The sequence below is a fragment of the Lepidochelys kempii genome, chromosome 1 (assembly GCF_965140265.1).
Source record: "Lepidochelys kempii isolate rLepKem1 chromosome 1, rLepKem1.hap2, whole genome shotgun sequence".
Taxonomy (NCBI): domain Eukaryota; kingdom Metazoa; phylum Chordata; order Testudines; family Cheloniidae; genus Lepidochelys; species Lepidochelys kempii.
Genome location: NC_133256.1, coordinates 100135948 through 100160726, shown reverse-complemented (window position 1 = coordinate 100160726; position 24779 = coordinate 100135948). Strand labels below are relative to the sequence as shown.

Genomic DNA, 24779 nt, shown 5'->3' with positions numbered 1-24779 from the left:
CAAAGTTCAGCTCAGACAGTATCCCATAGGAAATCCACTCATGGGCTGCTTTTATCTTTTTAAGGCTCCATTATTTCAGATGCAAGAATAACTCATGTAGAACAAAGGAAACTGTACAATTGAAACGCACGGAGTTTCCTATGAATTCTTCCATCACAATAGTGAGGTTTCCTTTCCTCAGAAGACGTCTGCAGTTCTGCTTTCAGAACCTGTGGACTCCTGGTAATTTATCTGTCTCTCACTGCAAGGGGCAGCCACACAGATCCCCCTCGTCTCTGCTTTGCTAGCAGCCTGCTCCCACTTGTCCCTTCAGAGCATGGCATCTGCAGAATCTATGCTTCCAAGGGAACTTTTGGCCCTGGAATCCCCCCTCAGGGACAGTTTCACAGGACAGAGCATGGTATCTGCAGAACCTATGCTTCCAAGGGAACTTTTGACCCTGGAATCCCCCCTCAGGGACAGTTTCACAGGACAGAGGAAGAAGCAGTCCTAATGTATATTCACCACCAGGTGCTTTCCCACCCAGATTTGCAGAGTCAGACTTCCTTGGAGCCCTTGTGGGGAAGTTTTGATGGTAATGGGATCCTGCCACTGGGGCAAAATGTTTGCTGGCACAGCTGCCTTTTGCACACCGACAAACATAGGATGCATAAGGCCTTCAAGGAATAATAGCCTCAAGAGTGTAGCTTATTCATTAACAAAGAAGCAGCCTCCTTATGAGCAAGAGGAACAGGGAGTTTTCTTGGCAACGAGTAACTGCCTCAAACTGTTTCCATACTCTGCTGATTCCGATGATGCCATTTCTACACTATAGTTACTGGGCCCGCAGCAGGTGTCACAGCTTCAGTATTAACATGCTAACATAAGAAATCATTTTCACAACATAAGGGATGGATTTGCTGGTGCAGAAAGTCACTAAATATGAGGTTTTCTATGACGGTGGAGCCTCAAAGAGGGAGCTTGCAAAGAAAAAAAAAAGATGGGTGTGAAATGTGATAAAATATCACTGCTAAACCCAAGCTTACTGTTCACAGGAAGCAGAAAAACTCAAACTTGCATGAAGATTATGTTTTTTCTTTGTACTGATCACAGCTACTGTAGCTGAGATATTTGAATTTCAGCTACATTACAGACCTGACAGTGAAAGAATTGATTTTTGTACCTTAAACACTCAGTAACAGTTCAAGCTGCCCTTCTCTAAAGATTCCCACCAAAAGGCTTTTAATCATTGTCTGTATGGATGAAGGTGGGTATAAGTGCTTCTCTAAATTAAAGCTGCTCTGGAACAACTTCAGTTTGCTCAAATTACTTTAACAAAAAGACTTTTAATTCTGTTCTTGCTGCTTTATGCTTTGTGCTGCCTTTTTTGTCCTTCTTACCCACTCTTACTGAAGAATATTTTTTATCAAATTCTAAATATTTTAACATAAAGCAAAAGAGTGCAAATTATACACAATGGGATGAATTCCATCTTTGTGCATCTCTTGAATGATCATTTGGGGGGAGGGATAGCTCAGTGGTTTGAGCATTGGCCTGCTAAACCCAGGGTTGTGAGTTCAATCCTTGAGGGGGCCATTTGCAATCTCTGGCAAAAATTGGGGATTGGTCCTGCTTTGAGTAGGGGGTTGGACTAGATGACCTCCTGAGGTCCCTTCCAACCCTGATAGTCTATGATTCTATGATTTAATGCTTCCATTGGTGGCAATGGGGGCTCTACATACCCTTCCAAGGGCAGAACTTGGGACCAAATGAAATGGAATTGAAGATGACACCCAGCATCAATTATGGATTAATTATCATCTGGAATCCTCAAAGTCTAGAAAAATAGCTTTTGTAAGGACTAGTAAAATTGCCTGTCTGCCATCAGAGCCAGCATCATGGATGCCAGATAAATATCTGCCCGATTCCCAGAATCATTCATCACCTTTATGTTTTATATAATAATTACCAGTCATTCCTGTTGAGCTTCTCCCACTCCCTCTGCACCACCAGCCTTGACCCCACCCTCCTCACGTTTGTTTTCTTCCCCCATTTCCCTCTCTGTTACATGCTACCCCCTGAGAATGGAACACTCTACCAGCCACCAGTCTCCCTACAGTCGTTTGTGTAAATATACTGGAACCATCCAGATATACACGTATAACCACGTTACCGTACCACTGTTAGTGAGCCTTATCTTTCTCATCTCATCATCCCCTATTGCTACACATGCATATTCCATCACATAATAGTTTGCAAGCTCCATGAGGCTCAGGCCATGTCACATCTTTTTATTGGACCTATAAAGTGTCTTAGCACATTTTTGGATGCTGTATGAATAAAATAAAAATATTCATATTACCTATATCAATGATGCAGAACACGGTTCTGGTTCAGATATAGGTTAGCTGACCAATTCTGAGGCTGTTTACTGTACTGCCTATTCTGAGCCATTTTCCCATCAGCATATCATATCATATACATAGTGCAACATCTAAGTTTCAGGGTCTGTTGGACAAAAAGATCAACTTCGAAGGTCATCATTAAGTAATGAATTGTGACAGTTTTGGAAATAAGCCACATGAGCTTGAGTAGCTTTTGATATGCATTACATTTTATAATTGATTTTAGAGCTAAATTGTAAACTAATGCTAAGTATAAACAACAATGTATTCACTATTCCAGACAAAGCTTTTCTGACATTTGCTGAGCCTGAGGGAATAGCCTATCTCATGCATAAGTGAAGCTTTCAGTTGGAATAAACAGCTGAATGAATAAGGAACATTTATCTTATGTCTGAAATTATGTCTTGAGTGTGTCATTAAAATATGTTGTAGTGCTTGAATTAAAAATTCAGTTTTACTAGTTTGCTGGTATTCTGGTAGATTATTCAACTGCTCTTATGAAAGCATTCTTCAAAACAATGATCTTTTGTACATATCAGAATGAAGGAAAAGCAAGTTCTTAACTCTTTCTAAAAGTTTTATGACACTACTTTATATTTACCTAATCTCTGATTAAACTATCTCAATATGTTGTTATAATGGGCCACCCTGATTAGGCAACTTCCTGTCTTAAGACACAAATCCAGAGTATCCCCAGACACAGTCAGTAGTTCATTTGTATCTTTATTAGAAAGCCTCCTCCATTAAACAACCAATTTGTGTTGGTCCCTTGAGTGATCACTTAAGACAAATTCAACCCTAAGTTAAGTCTACAAAAAGAAAAGGAGGACTTGTGGCAACTTAGAGACTAACAAATTTATTTGAGCATAAGCTTTCATGAGCTACAGCTCGAAAGCTTATGCTCAGATAAATTTGTTAGTCTCTAAGGTGCCACAAGTCCTCCTTTTCTTTTTGTGGATACAGACTAACACGGCTGCTACTCTGAAACCTATCCTTTAAATCTGTGATCCCTTTTTTGTTAAATTTTAGGATTGGTTACCTATAATTTTTTTAAACAACTAATATGACTAATCTCAGGTGTGTCTATCATGATCAGCTTCTTAGAGCATTAGAAACCAAGGCTGCCACTGGATTCTACCTAGTCGCCAGCAAAGTCAAACATGAAGAATTTCAGGAGCTGCTTAGCGCCTGCTCAGTGGAAAAAGTTGCCCCTTTTTATACTTGTTGTGCTAAGGGAGCTCCATACTTTTAATGGATCATCATGAAGCAAGCTCTGTGACTGGCTCATCTTTAATCCAAGGAGATACCCAGACACACATCAGCTAGGAGAGAGTGGTTAGACAACAGGGCAAGAATGAAGACCAGAATGCAAGATAGCTAAAGAAGTGAGCATGTAAATAAGCCATTTTAGATGGCTAGATTGCATAGACACTGAAGAAGACAAGTTTACTGTCTTTTTTTCTTTTTAGAAACATCTGATCGCATAAGAGGGACCCAGGAAGAAAAGCTTTGTTATATATCAAGTTGCATTAATAATCCATTTTGCTTGACCCGTCAGATTCAAATTGTTTTAACAATACAGTCAAATTGAATAGCTGAAATGTAGTGTTTGATTGTGTTAACAAAGTGCATTTGGCCTGCTGTCCAAACAGTGCCATAGTGAATGCAATCTATAAGATGACAGAAGTGGATGCTGAAATCCATCTGGTGTGTGCCAAGCTCTTCTGGAACATGAATATGAGGTTATCCCAGACAACCATGACAAAAGTTTGTTGGAAGCATGGATGGCATTATGGAAAGATTCGGTGAGAGAACCTATCATCATCAGGAATGAATGAGGATGATAGTATTTTGTGTATTGGATTTACCGATGGAGCATTGCCATCTTCTGTTAAAGATTCTGTCCAAAGGACTCACCAGGAGAATTGTATGCAACACACAAAAATGTGGATAGGGACTCTGGTGCAGTTCAACTAAATGATGTTCATTTATGAAAGAAGCCTCAAATTGCAACGATACAGCAACATAAGCAGGAAATCTATACTTGATGCCAGAAACAGACCTCCCTGATAAAGTCATCACACAGAGCACCACCTTATGCAAAGCAAGAGGCCTCATACTGTTAGTGGAAGGTACAGTATTATAAAATATGTACAAACTGTTCAGCATCTTGCAGTGGCTTGGAGTATTTAGCTGAATTACTGTCTGATTTGCTTATTTTTCAGGGATTTTAAATGGGAAGGAAACAGTGTAAAGGGCAGCTGTCCCTTTCATTCATGACTTTGGACCCCGTCAGTTTTTCCCAGGTAATGTATGGTATATAATATTCCCTGTACGATCTTGTCTTGCAACCAAGCTCAGTGTAGTTTCTTCCTCTAACTTGACTAGTAATTTGTTCTTTTTAAACATACTTTATTTCCTTTGTGCATATAGAGATCAACACGAAGGACATTGCTGCAGCTGCATTTGCTGAGAAGGAAGGGATAAACTGCATCCAGAGCTTTGCATATCAAGTAAACATTGCAACCAGCTTGACATGTTTCTACTTGTCTTTTTCCAGTGTTTCCTATCTCTCTCATTACATATTACATGAACATCCAATCTCTCTAATATCTGACAGACCTAGTGTGATGGGGTAGACTAGGCCCAGAGGCCTCCTGCTGGAGGCCTCAGGGTCCTGCCACACCAATCCCAAGAAAGGAGCTGTGGCGAGGTCCTTCAAGCAGGCTAGAGTGGTTGCAGGGGAAGCAGCCAATCAGGGCCCCGGAGGGCCCAGTAAAAAGGAGCTACAGAACCAGAGACAGGGCAGTTCCTTGATAGAGCTGGACCAGCATGGATGGTGTGGCTGGCTGAGGGAATTGCAGCACAATGGACAGCCCAGTACTAGTAAGGACCGGGGGAGCAAGGAAGAGCTCCTGGCTGGCTGGCTACTGGACCTGAACTTAGAAGAGCCCTGAACTAAGGGTAAGACATTGGTGAAGGCTGGGGCCCAGAGTAGTGGGCGGACCCGGGTCCCCGCCCCCCATAGGCTACTGTGGAAGGGCCTACAATTGGACATCAGTAAACCCCCAGAAGGGACCTGAACTGTCAGGAGACCCAGCTGAAGACTGGGGCCAAAACAGACTAAGAAAGCAAAACCATTGCTTCCAGGGAGGAAGTCCTGGGGGTATGGCCTGATGGCAGGACTGCGACTGGTTTAAAGACTGCAGACACACCCAACCAGAGGAGGTGCTCGTGAGAGGTGGATGCCATTACAGCCGGCCAGAAAATTTGGGAGGGGGAGGGGAAATTATGATGTGGTGATTTTTCTACCCCATTTTGCAAAGAAATTTCAAAGTTTTTGAAATTTTCTAACCAGCTCCAATTCATAAAGGTTTATCATACTGAGAGAGGATTTATTCTGAACTCTTAACTGAGTGCAGAGCACTTAGGGCTAGATTTTTAAGAGTATTTAGGTGCCTTACGATGCAAGTAGGCACTTAGTAGGATTTTCATCAGCACCTAGGCATCTTACACCCATTGAAATCAATGAGAGTTAGGCAACTAGGTCCTTTTGGAAATCCCACAAGGTGCCTATTTGCCATTTAAGGTGACTAAAATATCTTTAAAAAATCTGACCCTTAGCAATTGGGAGAATGGTCAGGCAGATTTTGTCACTTGCTAAGGAGTCATAAAGGGAGACGTTCCCAAAGAGTAGAGGATGGCAGAAGAGAAAAGTAAGGAGATATTTAGTAAACAAGCTAAGGAGCTTATAAAACTGTCCTCTCTGTCACATCATCTGTGGCACTGTGAGTACGGAAAGACTTCCCTGCACATTGCTGCTGACAATTTGCATTATCTATTTCAAGTCACTTGATCTCAGTCGTGTAGCACTGGCATTGCATCATTTCTCCATTGATTTCAGCAGGGACTGCTGGACTCTCAGCATTTTTGAAAATCAGACAACTTAAGTAGGCACCTAAATATGGACTTAGGAACCAAACTTTAGGCAGTTACTTTTTTTAAATCTTGACAATAGTCTTTCAATGGGTCTGCTCCTTTATCCAGGTCTGTTCCTTTATAGCATTTATTTAATTGGCTTTGTTAGTCAGTTAATACTATGACATAAAGAATGTAGTCACAGGAAGAATTAAGTATTTTGGTTGCAAGTAGTTCTCTTTTATTATGTACAACAAGGAATTGCGTTCTCCACTCACAAAGCAACTGGGTATCTAAATGAGTTGTGTACAAGCATGTGAAAACATTTATGTGGAAGTCACACGTGGATGTAAGGAAACAATTATTTCTGGATATTAAAATACAGATGCATATGCCTAAGAGCACAAAGAAAAGGAGTACTTGTGGCACCTTAGAGACTAACAAATTTATTTGAGCATAAGCTTTCATGAGCTACAGCTCACTAGGAGAGAACTTGCACATCAGAACCTACTATTGTCTCTGCTTTGGGAGACCTTAGTGTCATTCTAATGGAGTCAGGTAGGATCCATTTCTAGAAAATAGTGATTATCTATTCTTTTACACAGAAATTACATAGTTATTCAAAGAATATTTTTGTTGTCTATTGAAATTATTACATTACATTATCCTATATCACATCCGATGAAGTGAGCTGTAGCTCTCGAAAGCTTATGCTCAAATAAATTGGTTAGTCTCTAAGGTGCCACAAGTACTCCTTTTCTTTTTGCGAATACAGACTAACACGGCTGCTACTCTGAAACCTAAGAGCACAGTAATTCTTATTCACAAAGGTACAAATACAAGCTGTTCCATTATCTCAGTGAGAAGCCGTTATAGGAGAGAACTTGCACATCAGAACCTACTATTGTCCCTGCTGTGAGAGACCTTAGTGTCATTCTAATGGAGTCAGGTAGGATCCATTTCTAGAAAAGAGTGATTATCTATTCTTTTACACAGAAATTACATAGTTATTCAAAGAACATTTTTGTTGTCTCTTGAAATGATTACATTACATTACCCTATATCACATAATGCTTTAAAATTCATTGTATTCAGATATTGGCTGAGATACTGAAATTGTATTGCACTGCAAGACATACTGCAATTTTTTTAAATGTGATTATATTTCTGACTATTCAGTATAATGTAATCTAATGTGCTCTTGTTATAAGTGTATAATATTGCATGTTAGTGGGATTCTGGTGTAATGGGTGATGAAAACATAGGCAGGCATTATAAGCTTATTTGCGTTACAGATCTCTCAGTGGACCCACATTCCTTTCATCCATCTGCTTAAAACCAAGATAAAGAAAACAACAGAGAAGAGTGAAAACAGATATCCACAGAAACATTTGAAAGAAAAAAGTTATCCCCTATAAAGCAATAATTGCCTTCATGAGATCGCAGCCTGCCATATGTAATTGTGCAACGTTATTTAAAACAATGGGAGTAAACATGTTTTCAAAGGCTCAGAGTGTTAGTGAATAGTGTGGTGTATCCAAAGGGTTCACATTCATAATACTCATATATGTTATCAGAGAAGCTGGATATGAGTCAACAGTGCGCCCTTGTTGCCAAGAAGGCCAGTGACATTTTGGGATGTATATGTAGGGGCATTGCCAGCAGATCGAGAGATGTGATCGTTCACCTCTTTTCGACATTGGTGAGGCCTCATCTGGAGTACTGTGTCCAGTTTTGGGCCCCACACTACAAGAAGGATGTGGAAAAATTGGAAAGAGTCCAGTGGAGGGCAACAAAAATGATTAGGGGACTCGAACACAGACTTATGAGGAGAGGCTGAGGGAACTGGGATTGTTAAGTCTGCGGAAGAGAAGAATGAGGGGGGTTTTGATAGGTGCTTTCAACTACCTGAAAGAGGGTTCCAAGGAGGATGGATCTAGACTGTTCTCAGTGGTAGCTGATGACAAAACAAGGAGTAATGTTCTCAAGTTGCAGTGGTGAGGTGTAGGTTGGATATTAGGAAAAACTTTTTCACTCGGAGGGTGGTGAAACACTGGAATGCGTTACCTAGGGAGGTGGTGGAATCTCCTTCCTTAGAGGTTTTTAAGGTCAGGCTTGACAAAGCCCTGGCTGGGATGATTTAATTGGGGATTGGTCCTGCTTTGAGCAGGGGGTTGGACTCGATGACCTCCTGAGGTCCCTTCCAACCCTGATATTCTAGGATTCTATGATATGAAGCGAGAGCCACTGAGAATTGAGAAATTGCACCTTCAAGACTCAACTAGCTTTTATGAAATATTTATATTTGGTTTATATCTGTTTCACTGAAGAATTTCAAAAGTCCTAAATTACATCCACCTGGTGGCAGCCTTGCACATAGATCCTGGATTGAGTTTAACAGACTGCTGACTGGAACGGCCAGACTGGCTGCCACAGTGCCACAATTTGGCTTAGCCAATCTTGACAGTGTGACTGTGGGGCAGTGGTGCAGACAGTCAAACATGTGATGGAGGAGTGCACAATTAGAAGATTAGAAGGTGGACTGCCACACTTTGCCATCCCTGATGATACAACAGTTGGATGGTTGAACAATCTAGATATCAATTTATGACTCATCTCAACAAAGAAGATGAAACACAAAAATAAGATCAATCATTATCCAGGGGTGTTAATCCAAGGTTGCAGTGTTCTTGGCAAGTGAAGATTTTTTCACAAATGTGACCTCTTCAAATATTCCTCTGGCATAAATATCATTTCTTTCAACATCGGGAATTCATGTCATCTCTTTAAATGTAACCTTTATTTTTTTTTCTTGACCAAAAATGTTTATTACAGCCAGTACAAAAAAAAAATGCCCACATTCCTATCAGGTTGGAGTGCTCTGTGACACTTTCCAGGGGTACCCAGCATTCTGAGGCAACTTGCTACCACCTGCCCTTAGCATTGGGAAGCTTTGTCCATGCCAGTCATGAATCAGCTCCCCAACTTCACTGGCTGAAGGCAACACAAGGACTCCCCTCTAGGCCTCCAGGCCCCACTGCTACTCTGCAGGTTAGAGGTAGGAATGCTCCAACGCTGAAGCTCTCTGAGCATCTCTTGCAGCATCCAGCCACTTGGTCCACTGGACACTCACAGTGTTCACAGATGTATTACTTCCAATGAAACACTACAGCCCAGCTTGCTATTTTCACCTCACACCACTGCTCTGCTTAACTCATAGCACTTAGATTTGTTTATATTGAAATCAAGTATAAGTGTAATAGAGATGAAAGTAGAAGTATTGGAAACAAATGGCTATTTATAAAATAATACCGTAACATGCATTCTAGAGCCTAGACTTAAATAACAAGATATTATCATGTCTAATGAAATATTGCTCACCAGCACTTCATAGGCAGACCCTCTTTTCATGGGACAAGAAGACTGTCAGCTTGCCTCTTCAGTGAAGGATTCAGGGTGTCCCTTGTCCCCTTAGCTATATCAGAATAATTTTTTGTTGCACCTGGCTGCTGATGGTTTCTTCCTGTAGATTTCCAGCCTTTTCAATTTTAAACCATATTATATCACCAGTCATCCAGGAAAGCACTTAAGTGTGTGCTGTAAGATGTAAACACATACTTAAAGTTAAGTACATGCTAATGTGCTTTCCTGAAAAGGGCACTGTATTTGTAGAATTCCCTATTCATTATGGAGAATAATAATAATAATGTTTATAAACAGTATTATTATTTTATTATTTTATTACACCTTTATATAGTAGGTGTACCTAGAAGCCATCAGATTGGGTTCCCATTGTGCTAAGCACTGTGAAAACATATAGAAAATTGCAGTCCTTGCCCCCAAAATCTTACAGTCTAAAAGACATGAAAAATAATTCCATTCTTTTTGGTTTCAAAGCGATTGCCCGCATGTAGCTGGAAGTTTTCATAATAATAATTAATAATAAATGGGAGGTTATTGCATGAGTAACAGTCACAGAATAAAGTTTGATCATTTCCAGTGGACTGGGGTGTTGGATTTGTGCATTGGCCCCATTCATACCTGTGAATAGACTCTGGGGGAAGCACATTTGCTATAGCAAATCCTAAAAAAGGGACCCACAAATGGGGCACAGTGTCCCAGCAAGGAGAGGTCATAAAGAAGGTCCTGGCATTGATTATACAACATGATGAGGAACCTTTGTGTCTCATTTGGTTTTGGGAATATGAATATATTTTTTATGAGAAGTGCAAGCTGCCCCTACTATTGTTCTGTTGCCCTGTTTATTATTATCTGTGAGGCTGTGCCCTGGCATTCCCAGAAAACTATATGTGCCAGTTGTGACATGCCAATAGTAATAACAGAATGTCTGTTTGTCCCCAGCAATGCAATTATTTGGTCTCATTTTATAAAAAAATTGCTTACAGTGGAAGTTCCAATTGTTTATCATAATCACAATATTTATTTTTAGGGCCTGCACTAGACAACGCATGCTGAGTGGATCCTTTGAGGGGCAACCTGCAAAGGAAAGGTCAATACTTAGTGTCCAGCATCACATACGGCAAGAGCGCAGGTAAACACAGACAGGAAAAGTGTTTTTAAAATAATATTAAATTCAATTCAATGACTAGAGTTAAACTTGCACAATACCTAACTCATCTAAAACAGGAATGACTCATACAAAGAACTAAATTGTACATTTTTGATTGTAACAATAATGAAATTCATTGTAGTACATAAATGGGAAAAATGTACTTTTTATTTTAAATGTCATTTCCTTCACTGACTACAGAACTATCAATTTAAGGATCAGACGGAAAAGAAATTGGTTTAGTTTAGACAGGCTTAAAGACAATTGAAGAACATAACAGCTTCTCATGTAAGCTAAGGAAAAATTAATAGAATTTGAGATACTGTATCTGGAGAGCAGTGCTTTATAATGGCCGTCATGTAAAGGTTAAGATTTGATCTTGAGATTTACTATCAAATTGATTATGATTGTTTCAGGTCACTAAGACATGGTTCCAACAGCCAGCGAATCAGCAGGGGAAAATCTCTTGAAACCTTGACTCAAGATGTAAGTCCAAACAAAAGTGATGGTTTTAGTTTTGGAATATAGGAAAGATTAATATGCACTACAATCACTGTACAAGTCTAATGCCTATGTAACATTCAATTTCTAATCTGTGGCTTGAGATCTTATTAGGAAATCAGAAAGCAAATAGGATAGTAACATTAACATTATCTTCAGAATAAACAACATATTCACACATGTGATAGATTTCCTTACTTCAGCGAATTTGCTGAAGCTGCAGGTAGTGCTGGTTCACTACTTTGCATGTCCCCAGTGAAAGTTTAAAAAATATCATCTGCCTTGTGAGCCTTATTGGATAAAAATCTTTCAGTTTTCTACCAGCTTTGGAGGGATATAAGAAGCACAAATTTCACTGTGGCATATTTTCACAAGATCGAGGACATTTTCACTTCTGGAAATTTTTAATGACATTTTGTTGAAGTCTCTGATTTTGCCAAGGAGAATTTCAAGACCAGAATGGGAGTTTTCAATCCCTCTAGTTTTATGCTCTCATATTCTTTTCTAGATATGCACTGAAGTAAAGGATAAGTAAAAATAAAGGGTGCAGCTTTTCTACTCTTACTTTGCCTAGGGCCAGAAATAGCTGTCAGCACATAGCTGCTCCATGGCAGGAACAAGCTAAGGAAAAAGTTGTGAGTCTGAGCAGGTACCAGATTGCTTCCCCATTAGAACCAGCTCAGCTCCACTGGCTCTGACAGTTCTGACACCCTCTACCCACTCCCTGCACACCTGTTTTATAGATCCTGTTCTCCCTCTGTTTGGACCAGTAATACATGCAGCATGCTCAATAGACTGAGGAAAAGCCTAATGCCTCCTATTCCCCTCTGTGAGCACAATCTTGCCCTTAACAACTATGATGATGTTCAATAAAGGTAGGAAGAGTTAATGCAGTAATAAAGTTGAATTCATTGGGGTTGCACTAGGGGAATTAACATCAAAATTTGACTCATTGAAAGTAACCAAGCCTATGCTGTAGCACATACCATACAGTGTGCTTGGCTTACATGATTTATAGTGCATTTAGAAGTGAGGACTTCACAATTAGAATGCTTCAGTGTAAAAGACTGTATCTTGCTTTCGTCTTTAAAGGAAAAAACACATTTTAAATCATTGTTTTGCTTCTAGCATTCTAATACAGTGAGATACAGAAACGCACAGAGAGAAGACAGTGAGATCAAGATGATCCAGGAAAAAAAAGAACAAGCTGAAATGAAAAGGTATTTATAAACCAAAGGTTTGGAAACGCACTTTTCAATTCGAAATGTTGGTATTGTAGGATAGATTTCTTTTTTTCCAACAGCTACAATGAAATAAAAACAAAATGATAATGGATATTTTTGATGGCTGTCTTTTGCATAACATTAAATATATTATGTATTATTTTTTAAAAGGAAAGTCCAAGAGGAGGAGTTGCGAGAGAATCATCCATATTTCGATAAGCCACTTTTCATAGTTGGTCGAGAACACAGATTCAGAAACTTTTGTCGGGTGGTTGTGCGAGCTCGCTTTAATGCGTGAGTGTATTACTTTTCAGTAGTGAGTTCGGCCAAATACTTTCTTTACGGGGTAGTCTATTTATTTTGAAAGGAAAATATGTGCAACCAGCCCATAGCAGCTAGGAGTTAAACTAGCCGTGATATAACCTTATTGCTGGAGAAAAAGAAACCAAAAGACATAAGCTCATGAAGGCAGTCCAAGATCATGAGACAAGATAAGGAAGCTGCAGGCACGAGGTAGAAAGGGGTGACGCTTCAGCTGCCATCTTTAAGCCACAGTGAGCCAGCCTGTCACAGTAGCCAATGAGCAGATTGGGTGGAGAAGAGAATGGTACCTACGTGTGTTGATGTCAAGCCTGCTCATTCTAAGTAATGTGCATATGTTTACTACATGGAATCCTCTTAAAGCGAACCCTTCTCCCACAACAGAAGAATATCACTATAAGCAGATGTTCATGATGGGTCTTGCCCTGAGAAGTGCTGTGCACCTCAATTCTCATTACAGTCCTCTCAGCACTTCTCAGAGTGGGATCATATAACCAGAATTTCATTGTGCACAGTGAAAAGCACTGAAGCAATTTGGGGCTTTCATTCTGCTTCACTACAAATGGAGTTTCCCTACATGCAAGTTCACTATGACTGGGTTCTTCTGTATGTATATGTGCTCCTCCCTTCTCAGTTTCACAGTGCAGATGCCATTGAAGGCAACCAGATTTACACCATGTAACTGGGAGCAGAAATTTGTCCATACCTGGGTTTTAGAAGATACTATGAAGAGGTTATTTTGAGTTTCATAGCTGAAGATTGTTAGGCTTGGGAGCTTTTTATATCCGTGGATTTAAGGGACAGGAAATTAGATGAGAAATATCTGGGAATATTAATGAGAAAATTATTGAACTAAGTAATTAAAGAAGATTGGACCAAAAAAGTGAAGCCACTTTACACCAGCTGAGGACCCAGCCAATGAATTGTGATACAAGACGAAAGGTCTTTTAGGGAAACTCCTTGAAACATAAAGTTGTGTTTCAGGTGGGTTGTTTCTCTCAGAAAACCAAAACTGAATAAAGTAAGCTATTAATTGTAGAAGCTGGACTCAGACTTAAAAACTTTTAATTTAAAATGTAATTAACAGCCAGTCTAGAGCTATCTTGCTCAGAGCTGTGCCATAAATTAAACTACCGCTAACTGCTTTGACTGGTAATTTGAACTAAAATTACCTGATACAAAAATTGGGTAAGTAAAACTTAAAACAACTTTTTTATAAAAAGTAGCATTTGAGCATTAAGTCATAGAATATGTCAGGCATTAAGCTAGACAGTTAATTGCTTTGAGGTGATGCATGCACACTACAATTATAATAATGATCACTAAAATGCAATTTAAATTGCTGAATTTTAAATATCTCATTTCCCTTTTATAGTTCTAAAACAGATCCTGTTACCGGTGCTGTGAAAAATACCAAATACCATCAGCTATAGTAAGCATTGCAAAAGTAATTTCATTTGTTTGATTACATTTTGCATATCAATGTGGATTATACTTTTTGGCTTAAAATTTCTCTTTTTCTGTGTTTTTTGTTTTGTTTGTTTGTTTGGGTTTGTGGGGAGGGGGATTGTTTTGTTTTGTTACATTTGTTTGTTCTGTTACTTCTCTATGTTACTTCTCTAGTCTTACTATGCATTTCTGACACGATGAAACTTTTCAAATGCCTCCTTCTAGAGTTAATTGACTTTACACAGAAAACACCTTAGCTAGACTGTATTTTTAATAGACAGTTGATGACACTGGTCAAGTTTCTCTTTAATGATTGTCCTTGTACATTTTTGACAGTGATCTGCTGGGATTGGTTACATACCTGGACTGGGTTATGATCATTGTTACTATATGCTCCTGCATTTCTATGATGTTTGAATCCCCCTTTAGAAGAGTTATGCATGCTCCAACACTCCAGGTATCATTACTGAATCATCTCACATTTAATAAAGCACAACCATCTTATTTTTCTCCGCTGCTTATTACTAAATTATGATTGATTTCTTCTTTGATTTTCAGATTGCTGAATATGTTTTTGTAATATTCATGAGCATTGAGCTTAATCTGAAGATTATGGCAGATGGCTTGTTTTTTACACCAACAGCTGTCATAAGGGACTTTGGGGGAGTCATGGATATATTTATATATCTTGTGAGTTTTGATATTTAAATCCTTTTTTGTAATACTTTTTTAAAATTTTCATCTTTCTGAATATGTATTTATTAAAGATTTGGGGACAGTTTTTTAAAAAATGAAATCATGCAGAACTGTGAGGGTAATTTGAGCACACAGTCACCACAGTTTCACATGCAAACTTGACAACTGCAGCTGCAAATGTGTACTTAGGTATCTGAATATTGACTTGCATCTCAAATTGTGGTAAATTCATGAGCTAATGTAGGTTTCCCATTGCATGGTAATTTCTCTCTGTATATATATTTATTTATCTTATACATCTGACCTCCTTTCCTTCCATCTTTAGATCCAGATCCTAGATCCTGGCCCCTGCTCCATCCGTTTTGTGCAGGGGAATCTGCTGGGGTAGCAGGCTCTTCACATTCATTCCTTGCCTTCTCCCCTCATCCTCCCTGTAGAGAGGGCATTACCAGATGACTGTTAGGGTTGAATCAGACCTGGCTGCCTATAGTAGATCTGGTCAAAAAAACTTTAATAGAAAAGGCAGTTGTGCTGAAATTGAAACTTTTTGTAGGAACATGTTGATTTTAACTAAATTTTCAATGGGAAAAAGTTGAAATGAATTATTTTGACTTTTTCCTTTTGCTTTTCAAAACGTTTCATTTCAATAAGCTAAAAATGTTTCATTTCAACTGTATAGACTTGAGTCTTTTAGCTTTGACTTTTATATTAATTTAAAATATATCAAATATATATTTACATGTACATTGTATTTACAATTTTATATAATAATATAAAGTTTTGATGACATCAAAATGAAACATTTTTACCTTATTGAAGCAACGCATTTTGATAGTCCCAAATGGGAATGTTTGTTCTACAGGAAGTTTCAAATTTTCCAGTTTCTTGTTTAGGTTCAGAAGAAAAACAAATAGCAAAATATCAGAATTTCCATGCAATGGAAATACTATTTTCTGAACAGCTCTAAATTCTATCTTTCCTTTTGTTGTAAAGCACTATGCCTGCCAGTGGCAACAGATGAGTAATAAATATTAATAATAAGAGATTATACTCAAAAAACAAACAATGAAATCAGTGACTAATACAGTACGATATTAAATGTTTTTTCAGTCTGAACTGAGCTGCTAAATGAAATTAATTTGATGGGTTTGATTAACTCTTGGAGAGATTAGTCTGTATCCCAGATGTGCTGCATATAATTTGTCATGATCAATCTGTACTCAGAGTTTCTAGTAGCATTGGTTTCTCAAAATTCCTCTTTTCATTTTTTGTTTGTTTGTGTGTTTGGAGGAAAATCATGTTTTATCTAGGTCTTGTAAACATTCCTAGAATATTGAGAGGATACCAGAAAAATTCAGCAACATCTGCTTATCTGTTTTGTTTTGCTAGACTGGTTGTTTGTTGTTTTTTATTCAGTTTTTTTAAAATCACAAGAATTTTTTTTGTTGCTTTTAATCATATTGGCAATAATCATCTGGGTCCCGCATTCCTTGCGCATCTACAACTAAGTAATCCCCCTGTCTAAGTCACACTTTATATTCAGGATACATTTATAGATAAGAACATAGAACTTAAGAACAACAATACTGGGTCAGACCAGTGATCCATCTAGCCCGGTATCCTGTCTTCTGATAGTGGCCAGTGCCAGATGCTTCAGAGGGAATGAGCAGAACAAGGCTATTATCAAGTGATCCATCCCCTGTCATCCAGTAGGGTGACCAGATAGCCAGTGTGAAAAATTGGGTCAAGGGGTGTGAGGTAATAGGTGCCTATATAAGACAAAGCCCCGAACATCGGGACTGTCCCTATAAAATCGGGACATCTGGTCACCCAATCGTCCAGTTCCAGCTTTTGACAGTCAGAGGTTTAGGGACACCTCAGAGCATGGAGTGGGAAAAAGTGTATATAAAATACTCTATGAAGAGTTAAGAAATGATTAACTGATTTTTTAATAAATAAGTAATCAGCTGTTATAAATTGTTATAGCGTCCAGCAGATAATTCGTTGTTTATAAACATGGTTCATAACTAAGACTACGATTTAGTCATGGCAGTTACGGATTCCGTAACTTTACCAGACCTCCATGACTTCTTGGAGTTCAGCTGTCAACAGCTGAAGCTGGGGCTGGAGCCGAGGCTGGGGCAGGAGCCAGGGCTATGCTCCCCTTCCCCGCGGTGGGGACTGCAGCTGGGGCTGTATGCCCCTGCCCCGCAGCTTCCACTGGGGTCTGCAGCCAGGGCCATGTGCCCCTGCCCCACAGCTTCCACCAGTGCCTGCAACCGTGGCTGTGTACCCCTGCCCCGCGTCAGGGGCTGCAACAAGATCCTGCGCCCCCTGCCCCGCGTCAGGAGCTGCAGCCGGGACCATGCACCCCTACCCCACAGCTTCCACAGGGGCCTGCGACTGGGGCCGTGCGCCCCTCTCCCGCATAGGAGGCTGCAGCTGGGGCCGTGTGCCCGTGTCCCGTGGCTTCCGCAGGGCGCTGTAACTGGGGCTTTGCGCCTCTGCCCCACAGCTTGTACGGTTATTTTTAGTAAAAGTCATGCATAGGTCACAGGCTCCATAAATTTTTGTTTTTTGCCTGTGACCCATCTGTGACTTTTACTAAAAATAACTGTGACTAATTCTTAGCCTTATTTATAACCATCTATAGCACCTTCTGTAGATGTGGCATAACCATCTATGATACATGCTACTCATGTCTAGACCATAGTTATAATATCTATTAATCATTTTAAACACTATATAAACCAGATATGAATGTTCCCTAAATATGAAGTATGACCTTTCTCTGTCTATCTGTGTATATATATCTCACTGTATATGTATATGTTTGTATACATGTGTATGTCACTCACTTCGAAGAAACTAGTGCCAGTAGTTGCCTTACACTTGTATAGTCCTCGTGTTCAGAAAAATGCAGGAATTACATTGTGCCTATGAGCAAGGCTCTTTAGCTCAGGTTTTTAATGATATATTTGCTCCTAAAGATGCAGATAGGTACCTAGTGGAATTTTCAAAAGTGCCTAGATGCCTAACTCCCACTCGGGAGTCCCTCACCGAAATCCCACTAGGCGCCTATCTGCATCTTTAGGCACTTAAATACCTTTTAAAATCTGGCCCCCTATGCCTTCTCTTCCCACAAGCACACCCCAAAAGGGACAATTATAATCTTTTAAGGGATACTTACAAGTTTGGATTGATGTTCTGTTTTATCATACTTTGTTAAATAATATATTGTAATCTGGATTGCTCATTCTTTCTCCATCCCCACCCCCTCCAAGGTAAGTTTGATATTCCTTTGCTGGATGCCTCAGAACGTTCCTGCTAAATCTGGAGCTCAGCTCTTAATGATACTACGATGTCTCCGACCCCTTCGCATTTTCAAACTGGTGCCACAAATGAGGAAAGTTGTACGAGAGCTGTTTAGTGGCTTCAAGGAAATCTTCTTGGTATGTGCCAGTTATTTTGTTCCTATGATAAAACAAGATGGAGAGTAACGATGTAAAATGTATTTCTGTAATTCAGCTTTGGTTTTTACTATTTTTTTTACCAGTTGCACTCTGTTTATACCTCATAGAGAAAATGCATTTTACACTTACCATTGGAGTTTAAAAAGTAACAAGTTAAAAAAGAAATTACCCATATAAAGTGCACTCATTTTCATTCATATTTAATAAGGATGCAGTAATAATTCTTTCACAAGTGACTTTGTTTATTCAGCATATCTTAGTACTGATGTAGATGGCAGGATTACTGAGAGATAAAATACTGCAATTTCTGCTGGGGGAAGAGGATGAGAGACAGGATGCTTACGTGGCTGATCTACTGAAACCTAAGAAAACTTAAACTTGCAAAGACGAGAGTCTTTGTCACTCCCCATTCTTGTTATGAGACAATTGGAAGGAATCCTGCCCCTGATTGCAGCTCTGGAAATGGTGGTGGGTAGGGTTGCCTGGAAAATAAGAATTCTATCTCATAAATTTTTTTGAAGTTTTGGCATTTGGTTTTATTCCTCATTGAGGTAAAACCAAGATCTTTTGAATTTTTTTGTACAAATGAGAGAGACTCACACTCACACACACACACACACAAACACACACACACACACAAATACACACATCCTATTCAGAACAGCCAGTAACCCAGTGGTTAGAGCACTTATGTGGGATACGGGAGACCCAGGTTAAAATCTCTGTTTTAGTGGTGGGATCCCAGAACCCATTATCACTGTCTTAGGAATAAGAGCTCTTTCTCTCTCTTCCCCCAAACTGGTGTGTGTGTGTTTGTTCTAGAATCTTTTTCCAGGATCAGGTCTCAAGACCTTGAGAGTGTGATAAGATTTTAGACTGGGCATGAGGGATAGGAATAAAATCTTGCAATTTTATTGTGTATGTTTATTATATACTGTGTTATATATTCATGTATATTGTTTGGTTATAATACACAAAGTAGTCTCTTAATAAAGGGGCAAGGATCATTAGTTTAAGGCCAGGGTTTGACTTACTTTATATCTGTTACAACCCGTTAAAATGTTTATATCATAATTCATTTATGTCTGACTGCTCTGATGTTACAGAGCCAGACAGCCAGCAGAGGTAGCACATGTTAATGAATAAGGGCCTGATCTAGCAAAGCATTTTAAGCATGTGTTTAACTTTAAGCACATGAGAGGTCTCATTGAAGTTAATAGGAGTCTTCCTGTGCTTAAAGTTAAGCAACTATGTTTGTATGGCACCTACTACAGTGAGGTCCTGGTCCCTAAGTAGGGCTCTGAGGTGCTACCATGATACAAATAATAAGAAGAGTGTCAGTGATTGCTGGGTCAGGGCCTACACTAAAGGCCAATAGCTTAAGCTTCATAGGAAAATCTACAAAGAAAAAAAACCCAGTGCTTGTCTGATTAAAAAAGCCAAAATTAATATGGAATGCAATGATATTTCAAGTTGCTGAAATGGTTTCACCACAAAGATATGATAACAGAAGTTTTAAAACATAAAAAAATACTTTTATCAGTTTCAATGAAGAAATTATTATAAAATGATACATTGTTATTCATAACACATAATGCATAAATTATAATTCATAACACAAAGGAGTTTAGGGAGAGCCCCATTTTTAAAAGCTTGGAGCCAGACCTTTCAGTGCAGCCAAAGTTGGAAGTGCAGTGGCTAAAAACTCAGTGGAGCAGGGAGAGTGCCTGCCATAAAATCCTCTAGGTCAGCATTATACCGCCAACGGCTCATTCTTGGACTGCACCGGAGGATCTAGCCCTTCACCTCTAGTATGTAGGAGAAAAGTTTGACTATATTTACATCATTTTCACAGGTGTCCATTCTTTTGCTGACATTAATGCTTGTTTTTGCAAGCTTTGGAGTTCAGCTTTTTGCTGGGAAACTGGCCAAGTGCAATGATCCAAACATCATCGCAAGGGTAAGAACAGCTTTTCTGTTTCAAAATACTAGTATACTCCATCCTCTCTGGGCAATGGAGAAAACAAGTGGGAAAAACAACAAGCATTCAGTATGAAAAAGAGAAACTGTGTGGCATTTCATGTATCCAAAAAAGGGGGGAGAGGAGAGAATTTCTGTATTCGTTTGTACAATTAGAACAAAATGTTTTTTTTTAATTCAAGCTGAAAATAGAAAATAAGTTATTATCACCTGTTGATCCCCAGTAATGCAATCTGGCAAGGTGCATGCAGTAGAGAAAGATATGCTCCCAGTCCTAAGAAGCGTAAGCCAAAATTTTCAGACCTAGGTACCCACAGTTAGGCACCACAGGGTGGAATTTTCAAAAGTGCCCAAGTGATCTAGCAGCATAAAAATGACTGTGATAAATTGGCAAACTGATCTGAAATAAGATGAAATTCAGTAAAGACAAATGTAAAGTACTACACTTAATCTAATGTACAACTACAAAATGGGTGGTAGTACTGCTGAAAGGGATCTGAGGGTAATAGTAGATCACAAATTGAATATGAGCCAGCTATGTGATGCAGGTGCCAAAAAGGTAATATCATTCTGCAGTGTATTAACAGGAGTGTTGTATGTAACACACAAGAACTAATTATTCCATTCTACTTGGCACTGGTGAGGTCTCAGCTGGAGTACTATGTCCAGTTCTGGGTGCCACATTTTAGGAGAGATGTGTACAAATTGAAGAGATTCCAGAGGAGAGCAATAGAAATGACAAATGGTTTAGAAAACCTGAGGAAAAGTTAAAAAAAACTGGGCATGTTTAGTCTTGTGAAAAGAAGACTGAGGGAGGACCTGATAACACTCTTCAAATATGGCAGGTTTCAGAGTAGCAGCCGTGTTAGTCTGTATCCGCAAAAAGAAAGGACTTGTGGCATCTTAGAAACAAACAAATTTATAACAAGCATAGTGATCAGTTGTTCTGTATGTCCACTCAAGGTAGAAGAAGAAGTTATGGATTTAATCTGCAGCAAGGGCGATTTAGGTTAGATCGGAGGAAACAATTCTAACTAGAAGGATAGTTAATCTCTGAAATAGGCTTCCAAAGAAGGAATCCCTGTCATTGGAGGTTTTTAAGAACAGGTTAGACAAACATCTGTCAAGGGTGGTCCAGGTGCAGTTGATCCCTCCTCAACATGATGGGTGGACTAGATCGTCTCTCTAGTTTCCTTCCAGCCCTACATATCTATGATTCTATAAGCCTCACTGATTTTCCATAGGATTTGTGCTCCGAAAGGTAGGTTGTCACATAAAATGGTGCAGCTACACCGGTGGAGCTGTGCCACAGTAGCATTTCAGTGCAGATGCTACCTGCCCCAACTGATGGGAGAAGCCCTCCGGTGTAGTTAATCCACCTCCCCGAAAGATGGTAGCTATATTGAGGGGAGAATTCTTGCTGTGTACACCGCAGGTTAGATCAATATAACTACATAACTCAGGGATGTCAGTTTTTCACACCCGTGAGCGACGTAGTTATACCAATGTAAGTTTCTAGTGTAGAGATTGTCTAAGACTAGAGGCACTTTGAAAATCCCACTGCCCCTGGAAAGTCATTTGTGCTCTTAAGTCACTTAGGCACTTTTGAAAACCCAACCCGAATGCCTTATTTGTTCATCTAAGCAAAGTGGTCTGATTCTCGGAGCTGTGGAACATCCCCATCTCTCCTGAGATCAGTAAGACCTGTGGGGGCACTCAGCACCATAAAAATCAGATTGTTTTTGCTTAGCAGCCTAAATATTGGCTTGGGAGCCTGATTTTAAGACCTCATGTTTGAAAAGTTTGGCCATACTGATTTGCCCTTACAGATGTGCAGGAAGCCGCCTCCTCCATGCCCCCTAGTGCTTCTACGGGGGCCTGTCAGTAATGTAGTCTCCGCACTGGCACAGCACAAGGACTATCCCCTCCTTGCACTATTGGAAATACAGATTGTCTTAAAGGAGACAAGGCAATGGGGCTACTTGCCACCTTACCAGGAAGATGGACTTATTGCACGAGGAGAAGCAGACTGCCCTATCCCTGGGAGTGGTGCCCATCCTCACCAGATTGGTCAGGGACAGAATGAGCTTCACTGAGACGGAATTCCTCCTGCAGACACACTCTAGGACAATGCAGGGCTGTGCCAAAGTCACATAATTGAGTCTTAAATTAGACAGTACAGTAAGGGCACAAACATGGCATCTAGCTTCATAGCCAAATTCTTAACCCAGGCTTCATATGACCTCCCTTTTTTCACTTTCACTGATTGAGAAAACAGTTGGGATCACTGAGATGTCTAAGAGCCAGTAATTGCAGGTGCAATGAATTTGGGGCAGAAAATTGTGCCTACCGTGTTAATTCATAAAGGGAAGCCAGTGTTTCCAAACCAGGCTGTTACAGTCAGTGGACTGGGAATTCTTTAAATCATAGCATCAAAGCAGGATAGCCCTTAATCTTGCAACTTGCTCCATATGGACAGCCCCTGCATAGGCACAGAGCCCAGCTAAGTTCAGTGGGCCTCTGCACCAGCAAAAGGTCCACCAGTGCAGGACCAGGGCCATAGTAAAGAACACAGGGTGAAATCTTTGCCCCATTGAAGTCAATGGTCCTGCTTCGAGCAGGGGGTTGGACTAGATGACCTTCAGGGGTCCCTTCCAACCCTGATATTCTATGATTCTATGAATGTCAAAGTCCCTTCCCCACATATAGTGGGCTCATTGTCAAACCTGTGATATGTGATAGAATCCCTGGGGACAGTTTCTCATTTGGTTGTCATGAATCTTTTCTGGACATGACACTGGAATGGATGTTTCCAATATATTACAGTTCTTCTTTGAGTATTGTCCCTATGGGTGCTCTGTTGTAGGTGTCCCTTGCACCTGAGAATGGAGATCTTTGGTAGCAGTGCCTGTTGGGCCACATATGTACTCTTCCCTATCTCATACCATGAGCGGTGGCTATAAAGCCCTGTGCGGTCCAACCACCCTCTTCCTTCTCAACTGCCCTTGTTCTGGAATGGAATCCCGAGCCAAGCCCTTCATACGCCTGCTGTGCATTTAGTAATATTAGTGCTTCCATTGAAAGTTCTCAGATAATACTTTGCAAAAAGAAAAGGAATACTTGTGGCACCTTAGAGACTAACCAATTTATTTGAGCATGAGCTTTCGTGAGCTACAGCTCACTTCAGCTGTAGCTCACGAAAGCTCATGCTCAAATAAATTGGTTAGTCTCTAAGGTGCCACAAGTACTCCTTTTCTTTTTGCAAAGACAGACTAACACGGCTGTTACTCTGAAACCTGTCAAGATAATACTTGTTTCCTTTTTATTTTTTTCTTTCCTTTTCTCCTTATTAAAAAAAACCCTTTCCTCTTTCTCCCCATTACTCTTTAGAGTAAGCATGGGTTTTCTTTTTCTATGCCCTTCCTTACAGGGAAGTTCTCCCTGCTCAGGGTTATGCCTGGATCTCCCAAGTTTAAGAGGCGCTGCCCCTGTCGTGAGGCCCTCCCTGTGAACGACAGCCACTCACGGTATATACGCTGTTTGGGTGAGGGGCACGTGTCACAAAAGTGCACCCTCTGCCTCAAATTGAAGGCACGGTACAGAAAGGACCGTGAATTGAGATTAAAACGTTTACTAATGAAGAGCTCATTGCAATCTGCCTCAGACCCTGGCCATGATACCTCTTCTCTACAGTAGTCACCATCACTGTTCCCTCTAAGCTGTGCGCGTGTGCACACGCACACAGATCCTAAACCCCACGCACAGGGTGAAATACCCCACGCACAAAAATTTGCACAGAAGCATAACAGTTTGCACAGAAGAAATTTTTTGCACACACGGCCTGTCAAAAATTAGAGGGATCATTGGTCACCATCAACATTGTCATCTGCCAACGCCCACTCACTGCGCACCACTAAAAGAAAATCTACACACTCTCTTCAAGATGAGAAGAAATGGGCACTGAGCTCACTCACCAAAGAAAGGCATCCCCCATGAGGTCGGAAACCTCAACATGTTCTGGGGCAAGACCTCGCTCCTTTGACCATCCAGGTACCTCTGGTACCAGCACTGTTGAGAGATCTAAGAACCCTAAGTGGGCAGGACCACATAAGCAGATACTGTCATTCAGTACCGATAAGAACAAATCGCTAACTACAAGGCACTTTAATCCATATATAACCATATGAACTATTCCAAGGAGCTCAATGCACTCAGCAAAAAGTTTAAATCCTTCAAACGGAGATCTTCCTGGGGAGACTTGTCT

At 40.1% G+C, this 24779-nt stretch overlaps 1 protein-coding gene across 2 annotated transcripts in view; it reads left to right on the top strand.

The window, feature by feature from the left end:
* The window catches only part of NALCN (sodium leak channel, non-selective), a 345519-nt gene that overhangs the window by 288248 nt on the left and 32492 nt on the right, over positions 1-24779 (top strand). For both annotated transcript variants that reach the window (XM_073348939.1, XM_073348928.1), the window contains 9 exons: positions 10753-10854; positions 11289-11358; positions 12502-12593; positions 12768-12890; positions 14293-14349; positions 14703-14823; positions 14925-15056; positions 18347-18514; positions 20391-20495. In XM_073348939.1, the coding sequence (XP_073205040.1) occupies positions 10753-10854; positions 11289-11358; positions 12502-12593; positions 12768-12890; positions 14293-14349; positions 14703-14823; positions 14925-15056; positions 18347-18514; positions 20391-20495 (970 nt within the window). The remainder of the gene's footprint in view (positions 1-10752; positions 10855-11288; positions 11359-12501; positions 12594-12767; positions 12891-14292; positions 14350-14702; positions 14824-14924; positions 15057-18346; positions 18515-20390; positions 20496-24779) is intronic.